Here is an 11,918-nt window from a genome sequence, read left to right as displayed (position 1 = left end):
CAATTTGTTCTATATATACCCAATTGGTTGTCATTCTTTGCCCTGCAGGGAGCCGCAAATTGTGTATGCAGCCTGGACTTTGTGAAGAGATGGCAAAATAGTAGTATGCCCCTGCATGTACAGTCCAAACAGATGGCATTGGGCAGGTAAAGAGCTATTCTCTGAGAAATGTTAGCTATGAACACTCTTTCAAACATTAACAATTTGAGAAACACAGCAGCAGAAAGTTAGATGTAGAGTGACATGAATGACTTCTAGAAGATACCATTAGTTAAAAAATGATGTGCATAAAAGAGAAGAGCAGAAAAGCACGATCGTACAAGCCAACATGTACTGACCCAATCTACCTGAGAGACACCCACCACATCAGAAGCTCATTGCAAAGACCACCTAGCAGTTGATCTAGTGAGGGCAACCAGGCCAGATGTTTTGCTTGGATTCTGCTTTTCATTGCCAGCTGCTGCACGCCAGCCTGAAGCACCAAGATGGGGGACTGGGGATGAACACAGAAGCAAAGGTAAATTTGTTATTAAATGCATCTTAAGAGGGAGGGATATGGCAAGGAATGAAGGATCTGAAGATAATGGGATGTACAACTCTTCATCTGTAGGTCAATTTTTATTGCATTTCAGATCAGCAGTTGTGCAAGTCATTATTGTCTGGTCAGTTTTATTGAATCAATTTGGCAGTCTCAAAACAGTGTCTAATGTATAGAGGAAAAATTTTAAAAGACTGAAGATATTTAGGAGTCTAAGTCCCACTTATTATCAGTGGAACTGAAACTCTCTGAGGAGTTAAGTGCTTTTGAAAACGGGATGTGGTCTTCTAAGTCACGTACACACTTTTAAAAATATTATCCTACTTGGCCACAGCACAGTGTGATGCGTGCTGGTCTCCTGGCTGTCGATCATGGCAGAGAGGTCAAGGACTGAGCGGCTTGCAGTGATTACTGGCTTATGAAATTTTCCTTTTCTTCTTCTCAGAACAGTCCCTCCTGTTGAGAGCAGGCATGTTGGCAGGCGATGATGTTGTAGAGAAATACAGATTTCAGTGGAGAAACAGAGAAACCTGTTGTCTGGAGAAGGCACCATGGTATTTTTCACAAGTAAAAAATGTTAAAAATTGAGAGATGTACAAATGAATACAATGCAGAGGCAGGGATAAACTAAATGAAGCATTGGCAGATCTGGAAAGATCTGATGTGTGCTGGGACAGGGGAGTCTATTTTCCTGTAAGTGCCAGGACTACAAAGGAAACCTGAAAAACTGTTAAATAAAACTTGGGTTTAAAAAGGAAGGGAAAATTGTCATTTTAATTAATGCCAGGAATAATAGCTATTTTCTTCTCTTCCGATTAAAATGGTTATGGAAACACAGGGCTACAGAGCTGCTATGGCCATCAGCGGTAGTGTTGCTACCAACCAGCCTTCAGCTTCCCTGATTGTGCACGTTCAGAATCTCACCTCAGCATGTGCGTGGGACACATCTTGGTTCCGCATCCTTTAGCCCAATCCTCATGCTTTATTCATCTTAGATTCCACTAATCTGGTCTCATCAGGAGTTTTCAATGAGCCAAATGTGATGCATATTTTTAACATAATAAATTACCCCGAGCTCCCTCTCAAGATCTTTGTCCTTCTCACATGTTACACAGTCGCTGTCCCTTAAGAGATGCCGGTGGGTCAGAAGTTGTGATGGTGGCTGTGGTCTGACCTGTATCCCAGATCCCCAGCACCTGAGACGCTGGCTATTCAACACAGCTCCAGTTCCATTCCATACATGCATTCTGCCAGCAGGAAGTCCCCAGCCAGCCAGGGTGAAACAGGAGTGAGCACTGGGCACCTAACCAGAGAATTCTGCTAGCCCCTACTCCACCTGGGTATGTCCATTTGTCACCAAAGAGCTCCATTTTACTTATAGTTTTTTATAGCTGATCTTCATCTATCCAGATGGTTTTACGCTGCTCTTCTCCGATCCTGTCTTTTATTGTTCGGATAAGATCTTCAATACTGCTCCATGCATCTGCCTCCACAGAGGCATAAAGACACGGCAGTGCTTCCAGTTCTTTCTCCTTCAGACGGCACATACGTAAAAACTCATCTTCAGTCTCCGGCTTTGGCAATAGTTTCCTGTATCAAATGAACAGACCAAAAATAAATGTCTTACATTTTAAGTTAATCCTGTAGTCCCAGCTGCCCCATCAAGAATTTATTTTCTACTGACTATATACAAGCAATAAAAGCAGTGGAGAATACAGCTACTCCAGGTCTATCCTCCCACTACATCCATGCTGCCCCCAAGGAAAAATATTTGCTATGGGGAAACAATTTAAGAGGATGTAGGGAGAGCACAAGTGTTTACGACCTTTCCTCTTCCAGCTAGCATTACCTTAAGAAATGCTGTGGGAGTGCTGAGCATGGAGAAACCCACACATTCTTCAGTCTCATCCTCTCACAACGCTCTATGCTATCAGTGACAGTGAAAGAGGGCTAGATTTGGGGAATTCCTGCTTTCCCCGGTTGTAAGATTTCAGGGAGGAGTCATGGGAGGAAATAGTGCACGTAGCAGCACCAGATGAAGAGAGAAGAGGTTCGTTATTTCTCTCAGTGAGAACATTATTGGACTCAAGAATTATTCACTGGATAAGATGGAATATCAAATATGTAAAAGGTTTGATATGTTACCTGAACCTCTTGATGTTTTTCTCTGAGACTCTGATAAAGAGAACAATAGGATATATCTTGGCTTTGATTAAATCCTTTGTGCAGCTTATTCCAGCTTCCAGGAGACAATGCTTGTTCTAAAAACAAAGTCATAACAGTGTCACAAAGGAACAGTCGCTGCTGTCTAATCTCGAGATAAAGGTATCCGTACCTTATGGGGTCAGCTGAAAAGCTCTCCATTTACCATGGTACTGATTTAAAACCTTTTAATCAAATATACATTTAAAGTCCAAACTCCTCCTACTGGTTTAAAACTAGTCAGTCAAATAACAGCTAAGCTTAATAGCTTTCTGAAAAGGTTTAAAATATAAATGAATTGATCTAAAGATGAAGAGTATGATAAAATACCAGTTTTACATATACACACAAACACACATACTTGCTCTTTTTCAGAGAGAACATCTACTGCAACTACTTGTGAGAGAAAAAACCAACACTTTAAATCTCCTTTTTTTCCATGCTGTGCATCAAATCTACTCCACTTGATATGAGATCTCAGTCTTTGACATTGTTATCTTTGTACTGTACACCCCCGTGTCTGTGTTTCAGGCTATCCTTTCTCTTGTCTGGGCCCTTGTATCTCTTACTCTCTCGCACATTCATATATACTTATGATATGAAAAGGAACTGAATAAGGGATGGAGCATAGAAAATGAAAGGATATTTTGCTGCATCAATGTGGGTCATCACAGGGAATGAGCAAGAATATAAAAGGATATAGCCGAGGATGAAAAAGAAAAGGAAAAGCAAGAGCACAAATAAAAGCCATTTGGTAGAATAAATATAAATCTGATATTGAAGGTGGGCAAGAGAGAGAACGTGCAACTGTGAATTGGCCAGTCTCTTATTAAAGAGGAGACATACGTTGCAGACAGGTTCACAGACAGCCTGCTGAGGGGGTACAGAGTACTCTAAGCACCTTGGCAGTGACAGCCTCGATATTGGCAGGTACGATACATTCATATGTGTTCAGATTCTTCTCTCTGCTGAAGATGATAGTCTCTGTTCTTTGCTTCCTTAAGAACTCTTCCTTTGTTACAATATCTGGAAAGAGATGTGGATGAGGACAAAAATCAAGATTACGACAACAGAACACCTAGAAAACGATCCAACAGTACTTCACGTAGGATGTAAGGATGGTTCAGGGAAAGACGACGAGCAATGAATTGTCTCAACAGCTGCCTCATTTCTTCCATTGAATTCAATTAAAGCCTAATCGGATCACAGCTGAGCATCTCAGCTATATCCTGCACCAATGAGTCCTTGGACAATTACTACAACACTATGAAGGCATTAAATTAAAACAGTAAATACAATTCCAGCATCTAATGTTATACAGGAACATTTCAGAGCTGGAGGATGCTGAGAAGTGCTAAAAAAAGAAGGTCTCTTTGGTACAGGCTCCTAAAACAAGGATTTAGTGTTCCAACATTTGTGTTTAAAGTTTCAAAAAATTTGGCTTAGGTTGCAATGTGTGATACTGGCCCCCTTGTGAATTGCAGCTCTACATCAAAGCTTTTGGTTTATGTTGCAAGACAGGAGATATTTATTATAATACTTAACTTTTCAGTTTCTCTGTCTGGATATCTGTAAGACTGCATACTATGCGGTGGGTATTCAATATTAGTGTAAAAATGAAACGTCAGCTGTGTTTAATGCTGTGTTGTATACAATCCTGCCCTACAGCAATCATGGTACTGCATATTGCTTTAATAGTGAATACTTAGCATGGAAGAAAATCAGCCTTTCGAGTAGATCAAATGCACAATCTTCACAGCCTTGGACGAGATAGAAACCTAAAGTTGCTCTAGGGAAGATATTCCTCATAATGGCAAATACTAGAAACAAATTAATCAAAATTTCACATTGCCTAGATATGCAGTATGCAAACAGTATGCAAGCAGAAAGAGCACTCGCAGCATTTCAGTCTCTGAGGGGCAGCCTAGCAACCGCACAGCATACACATGGATAATATTCATAGCCACAGAATCTCATAACCATGTGCACTGGCTGGCTCAAAAACATTCAAATATTTCAGATATTCTCAAAAAGCAGGATTTATAGCTACACATAACTCTGATGTGGCTTCAAGTACCTCAAGCAACTATCACATGCGCATGCCCCTACATGTGCACGCATATATATGTTCATATTTCCAACACTGAGGGTTAACAGCCATGGTCCTCTTTTATCCCATTACCTGGCTTGCATATGTTGAATTCCAGGGCACCTCCAGAGTTGAGAAGCTTCTGTACCAAGGTCTTGGCAAGCATGGTGGGAGTGAAAAGCACAGGGCGCCGGCGCTCACAGTGGATTGGTCTCACCAGGCTATAAGGGATCAGACTGAGCCTCTTACTGATTTCATTTTCGGAATCCAAATCTGAGTAAAGAACAAGACATTTATCCTCTGGTTCCTCTCCATCAGTATTTGGAGAAAAAAAAGGAGAAACACATGAACTAGAAATGACATGGTTAGTCACAACAGTCCTTCCTTCTCTTTGGCAGGGTTGTCTTTACTATATATCCAGTAGCATAATGTCCAACCTAATACTAAAGAATTCAAGTGCCTTTTAGTTTTCAAGAGATTATTTCATAGTTTAACAGGACACTTGCTTGGAGAATCTTTCTGCTTATAGGCTTGCCTTACTTTGAGTTAAATGTTTTTGGACAAAGAGCAAGAAAGCACCTAGGAAAAACTGCCAACCAAACAGGAAGTTTCAGTGTCCTAAACTTGGTCACGAAGGCTTAGTGCCCCAAGCACTTTTAGCAAAATCAGTTTTGGTCACAAATGCTGTCGAATTTGCGCATAGAGCGGACCACAGATGCTAGTGATAGGAAAGATCTATGACATTTGTCACAGCCATGCTGTTATATAGACCTTAACGTAGGCCTTCATATTAGTGCCATGTGTGTAAAAGCCATTACTATTTTATATTCATACCTTCCAATTTATCAGGCAACAGCTTCTTTGCTTCAGATGAGGTCCGTGCCAGACCAGAGGGCCAGCCAGTGACGATACGGACTCGCTCATTACTATTCATACGCTTATATTTGTTTTCAGACCTACTGACAAACTGAAAAGGTGAACAAAGAGATTTGACCCTCATTTCTTACATTCTTTATTCTCCTATGCATTCATCAGCCCACACTTGTTCTCTACAAGATCTGAATTGCCTATGTCTATCAAAGCCAAGACTCCATGGATCTGTTGACTGAATTCTAAGGCTCTTTAAATATCATAGATCTGATTCAGAGCCTTTGTTAATCCCCTTTGGGATTTCTTATTTTGTTCTCTGCTCTTAGCAACATGTTCTTTTTCTTCGCAGAGCTCCCTGCTATCACCAGCACAAGTGCTGATGTGTCCACAGCAGAGTAACGTACCCACACCAAGTAATTGCACAAATGTATCACAGGTTATACCCAAAACTCTGCCTCTTCTTTGCTGTACCACGGAGACTTAAAACCTCCCAAATGGCACATTTTTACACTGAGAAATAGGCTTCATGCTTTCATTCCCCATCCACCCAACGATTCCTCTATCCAAATATTAATTCCTCCTCCTGTATATTTGCTAACCTTCACAACCACCTTCTTTCTCAAGACTTTTTTGTCCTTCACTCACACAAGTCTCTGTCACACTCAGAGTCACTGACCTCAAATTAAAGGACTATTTTCTGATGGAACCTCACCTCACAGAGACTTGGGGATTTGGTCTAGCCCAATGGATTTGTCCTTGCGCTTCAAGCAAAACACATTTCAGCCTCTGATGGCAGACGTGTTTGATTCGTCACACTACATCAGTAACGGAAGGCATGCACTTAAAAATAAACCCCCCACATCACAAGAGCAGTTAGAAAACGTGACCCATTCATCTTTTTTCATATATTAATTGTGTTTTTGACGGGAATAAATCTCGATACAACCTCTATAGCTGAGGTGGGGTTTCTGGGGAAATTAGGATAGCTTGAGAATATCTGCCATTCAGATTCACTATTTCAGACATTGCGTGGAGGATTTGAACTTTATTACCTGTAATATTTGGCCCAAAAGAAAGCTTGCTCTGGATAGGCGAGGGCTGGCTTTTGGGTCATTCTGTGGGGCGGGCTCCTCTGGCTGCAATGTATTCTAGTAAAAAATAACACAAGAATTTGTCTTTTCCTCCCTCTTTGTTTTGTTTTGTTTGTTGTTTGTTTAAATCACAGCATGTGAGAAACAGAACAAGCAAAAGCAGATACTTTGTATTTCCAATAGAAGGGATAATGACTGATGCATATCTATCCCAAACAGAATGTTCTAAGCAAACTGTAGACGCAGCATGGCCTATGCTGAGAAACATCGCTTCTGTAACTGCTCTTCCACATTCCTTTCTTCACAGGAGACTGCTCTCCACAGCGTATGAAAGAGGTGATTTCTGCACCAAGAGATAGCATGCAAAGCTTTTGCTTTCACTAGCATCTCTGCCAGTGACCTCTCTCCCTTTGATCAGTGGGGACTGGAGTACAGAAGGAATGTGTGACCCTTAACCTCGATTGAAATCAAATACAAGCACTGGCTATGGTGTCTCTACAAATATTAGAAGCATATATGTCTCCCAAGCTCTAAAAATAACTTATTGCAGAATCACAGAATGGTACGGGTTGGAAGGAACCTCAAAGAAGGGACCCTGCCATGGACAGGGACACCCTCCACTAGACCAGGTTGCCCAAAGCCCCATCCAACCTGGCCTTGAACACTTCCAGGGATGGGGCAGCCACAGCTTCTCTGGGCAACCCGTGCCAGTGCCTCACCACCCTCACAGGGAAGAATTTCTTTCTAACATCTAATCTAAATCTTTCATTTTAAAGCCATTACACCTTGTCCTGTCACTCCATGCCCTTGCAACCAGTCCCTCTCCAGCTTTCCTGTAGCCCCTTTAGGGACTGGAAGGTGCTGTAAGGTCTCCCTGGAGCCTTCTCTTCTCCAGGCTGAACAACCCCAACTCTCTCAGCCTGTCCTCATAGCAGAGGTGCTCCAGCCCTCTGATCATCTTCGTGGCCTCCTCTGGACTCGCTCCAACAGCTCAATGTCTCCCCTGTACCAGGGCCCCCAGAGCTGGACGCAGTACTCCAGGTGGGGTCTCACAAGAGTGGAGTAGAGGGGCAGGATCACCTCCCTCGACCTGCTGGTCACGCTGCTTTTGATGCAGCCCAGGACACGGTTGGCTTTCTGGGCTGCAAGCGCACACTGCCAGGTCACACTGAACTTCTCATCCACCAACACCCCCAAGTCCTTCTCCTCAGGGCTGCTCTCAATCCATTCTCTGCCCAGCCTATAGTTTTGCTTGGGATTGCCCTGACCCACGTGCAGGACCTTGCACTTGGCCTTGTTGAACTTCATGTGGTTCACACGGGCCCACCTCTCCAGCCTGTCAAGGTCCCTCTGGATGGCATCCCTTCCCTCCAGTGTGTCGACCACACCACACAGCTTGGTGTCGTCGGCAAACTTGCTGAGGGTGCACTTGATCCCACTGTCTATGTCACCGACAAAGATGTTAAACAGATGTTAACCATAACTTATGGTAACTAATACACCAGGAAGTTAGTTTTTCATTATGTAAAGATGGAATTATTTGGTCTAAAAAATGAAAAGTCAAATTAATTTCACTGAGGGAAAAGGAGAAATCAGCAGGGCTCTTGTGTGTGAAGACTTGATAATCCCACTGCTCTCCATAGCGTGTAGGTTGGAAGAGACATGTCTTTCTAATATGGGACAATGATAGCTCTGTAGATTAGATGCTTGTTCACAGCAGGAGATAAATAGTTCTGATTATTAACACCAAGGACACAGCTTCTTCCTCGTGTGTATATGAAGATGCATTAGAGGCTTACAGGCAGTGAAGAATGAAAAGGATTATCTAAGACACAGAACAGATATTAGACTTTTAAAGTGTACTCCCTCGTAGTTGGAAGGGTTAATAGCGTGCCGGAACTAGTTCCATTGCCAGGGACAATATTATTTAAAGTAAACTTAAGGTCCCCATTGCCTGGGGTAGTCAAAACCTACATAGAGTATAAGCAGGATTTTCTGTAAAATTAACATAATGAACAACAAGTAGCAGTGGAGTAACAGGTGTTTAAAAAGACCTTATTTGTAGATACTTACCCGGAGTGCCCGAAGGGTATTATATGAGCTTTCTGTCTCATCTCTGCTTCCTCTGTGCATCAGACGCTGCAGCTTCACCAAAAGAAGTTGCTGGGCTCTGAAAGAAAGGATGGGATCACATAGATCAAGATATCTTTGAAACCACTCAGAAGAAGGCTGGACTGCAATGGGTCTGTGCCTACAGAAAAGATTAAACTGAAATAGCAGTGAGGACTGCCTGAACCACACAGCAAATGCAGGAACAAAATAATGAGCAGGACTGCAGTGCAGTTAAGGATTAAAGAATCTCCGTGGCATATTTTTCTATGCTATTTTTTGAGAAATCCACATTATTCTTTCAGGTAACATCTGGACTCTCCTTCCTAAAGCTTTACAGCTCATATTACAGTTTAACATCAGCAGGCTTTATCTCAAAAATTAAGGCATATACCCCTTTCCTTACAGCAGCTATGAATTTCCCCGTGTACAGAACCACTGGTCTCAGCCGTGGTCACTCAGCGTTACGCTCACCTGCTGTAGCTGGGAATGGTCCCCATTTCCAGGTCCTTGTCCGTGAAAGGATCGACTCTGGCACACAGCCACTCGTGCTTCCCCTGGTACATGGTGTCAAGAATATGAACAATCTCATCACATTTCACTGACAGGGAGCAGGAGTCCAGCTGGCTGGAGATGTTCAGATTCAAGCGGATATGAAATGAGTCCCCCGACGTGATCAGCCCTTCTTCCAGTTCCGACAGCAGTTTCCGGTAACCTGCAGCAGCGAAGGAAGGGGAGATGCATGATCGCTACTGGTCAGACCTCAGTATTGCCGCATTGCTGGGCATCCTCTGGGAGAAGCACACAGCACAAAATTCTGAGGGTCCTCCGAGAGAGGGTTTATGCTTCCACAGTGCTAGTTACACTAGTTACAACAAGGTTACAGGCCTGCGCCTTAAAGACACTGATGGGGCATTGATTTAGAAGCAGCTCACGCTACTGGTATCAGAATCTGTGAGAATACACTCATTATAATGATACTTCTAGGTAACTCCATTTTCAGTACTCCACACATGACCTGTGAAACAGAACTTCTCAGCAAAGATGCAGACGCAGCTATAGCCCATCCTGTACGTACAGTTTGAGTTCTGCCACCAGTTTTAATGACAAGCTATTCCCTTTATTATTAGCTCTAATTGGCACTCCCACAATCTATAACATGCTTTATCTGCAGTTAAGTGGTGCTCAAAAAAAAATTGCAATAGTCTTTCCTACCTTTGAAAACATCAAAGAAAATCAAAGACATCACTTCCTGTGTGATCTATGCAGCTGAAATTCTCTAACCAGCATTAAAAAACCCCACAAATTTATATACACCAGCAAAAAATGGATTTTGGAATGTAATTTTTGATCCATAACCTGAAATTATCATTACAGGCCATGAACACTAAAATCAAATTCTGTTCATCACACATGCACTCCAGCTGTTAAAATAAAGCCACAAAGGTAATAAACAGAGAAACTCCATCAGGTAAATGGTAAATCGACTTCAGCTGGATAAAGATGATGCAGCTCACCACATTGTATTACAGAAAACTGTACATAAAAATAAGCTCGATGTGTTTTGTGAGTCATGTCATTATTGGCCCACCATGTAAATTCTTCAGAGTCCTGTAGTGACAAGCATACGGGCTTTTTTTGTTCTCAGTCACAAAGCTAAAAGCTGGAGCAGTTACACAGAGTAGCTATAATTAACACCAGCAGGCATGCTTCAAATTTATACCAATACAAAGGATATTCTGGTTCTGTCATTCTCATCCAGACAAGTTAGTATAAGAGACCTGGGACTATCTATCTGAGATGAGAAATACTTTTGGTCTTACCTTCGTGATTTGATTTGTACTGGAGTGTTACTGGACCACCACACCTCTGAATTGTCCAGTGAACTTCTTCCTTTGTGCAAGTATCCAAGGGAACACTCTGATTTTCCCCTTTGATGCAGCCCTCCAACTAGACATGAAAGAAATATTACTCTCCAGTGCGGGTTCAATCTCTGAGTTTATTGTATTATACCATTTTTTTAAAGCGGCATAATCTTTTTCTGATTAAACAATGCAGGAGCTTTGCTATCAGGATGCAGGTTATGTTTAATTTCTTTTCTCTCAAATTAGGAACTCTAGCAGTCAACAGAACTGCAGCTTTTTGACAATCCCAGGCTTCCCAGTACTAAGTAGTGCAGGAATATATGTTGTGGGTTTTTTTTTTTTTTCCCCTTGGAGGCATTTTAATAGGAAAATGGTTTGGGAACGTTGGCAATGGAGAGAAAACTAAGGAAAGAGCAGCTTAGCAGAAGCACCGCTGAACTTCTGCTTATGTGATGGAGGGACAGGTATGCAGCTGTGCAGCCCTTTTTCCCACTCACATTGCAGCTGTATCCCTTTCTGTTCATAACATGTCCAGTCCCAAGACAGGCCACTATAAAGAACGGTTTAGGAGTCACCATGCTAAGTAGCATGAACTTCCTTTCAGGTAGGGAAGTACTAGGAAGTCGAGAACAAATCCCATTCTAGTCTTATTCAAAGGGGCTGTACTACACAACACAGCATTAAAGAAAGCATCAGTTGCTCTAATCTCTTCCATACAGAGCTACTGTAAAGTGCAAAAGTGTGTGCATGTGTTGGATGACCGTAAATATGATTCTCCCATATTTTCATAGTCAATAGATTTTCTTCTGCATGAGTCACATGCTTTGTCATTAATGCAAGATAAAAGTAAAAATGAAGGAAATTATTGCGGTGAGTGTGCATGCACATAGGTGGACAGACATCCAATACTGTTTATTGATTATTTTATGCTCACCAGTAGGATTTGGTGTCCTTCTCGAAGACCTGCTTTCTCTGCAAGTGATCCTGTCTTGACAGAGCTAATAAAGCTCCCTTTATCATTACCCCCAACCAGAGTGATTTCTGAATTGAGACTGTCTCCATTCAGCGTTACGCGCTGGATAGTATGGCAGGAGTTTCTAATGCGACCAACAGATGTAACAGAGGGACGAAAAGGTCTGTGTTCATGAAAGGAA

At 42.2% G+C, this 11,918-nt stretch overlaps 1 protein-coding gene across 4 annotated transcripts in view; it reads right to left on the bottom strand.

Annotated features, from left to right (window-relative positions):
* Positions 1–599: 599 nt before the first annotated feature.
* Positions 600–11,918, bottom strand: part of CARD11 (caspase recruitment domain family member 11) — a 63,544-nt gene continuing 52,225 nt past the window's right edge. For all 4 annotated transcript variants that reach the window (XM_075767555.1, XM_075767556.1, XM_010309099.2 and 1 more), the window contains 10 exons: positions 11,699–11,900; positions 10,723–10,849; positions 9,374–9,614; positions 8,864–8,960; positions 6,752–6,847; positions 5,664–5,796; positions 4,923–5,102; positions 3,642–3,766; positions 2,684–2,799; positions 600–2,128 (listed from right to left, as the gene is read on the bottom strand). In XM_075767555.1, coding sequence (XP_075623670.1) covers positions 1,924–2,128; positions 2,684–2,799; positions 3,642–3,766; positions 4,923–5,102; positions 5,664–5,796; positions 6,752–6,847; positions 8,864–8,960; positions 9,374–9,614; positions 10,723–10,849; positions 11,699–11,900 — 1,522 coding nt within the window. In that variant the 3' untranslated portion in view covers positions 600–1,923. The remainder of the gene's footprint in view (positions 2,129–2,683; positions 2,800–3,641; positions 3,767–4,922; positions 5,103–5,663; positions 5,797–6,751; positions 6,848–8,863; positions 8,961–9,373; positions 9,615–10,722; positions 10,850–11,698; positions 11,901–11,918) is intronic.

This window comes from Balearica regulorum, chromosome 15 (assembly GCF_011004875.1).
Source record: "Balearica regulorum gibbericeps isolate bBalReg1 chromosome 15, bBalReg1.pri, whole genome shotgun sequence".
Lineage (NCBI taxonomy): Eukaryota > Metazoa > Chordata > Aves > Gruiformes > Gruidae > Balearica > Balearica regulorum.
Note: the sequence above shows the minus strand (reverse complement) of the source record. Positions and strands in the feature narration are given on the sequence as shown.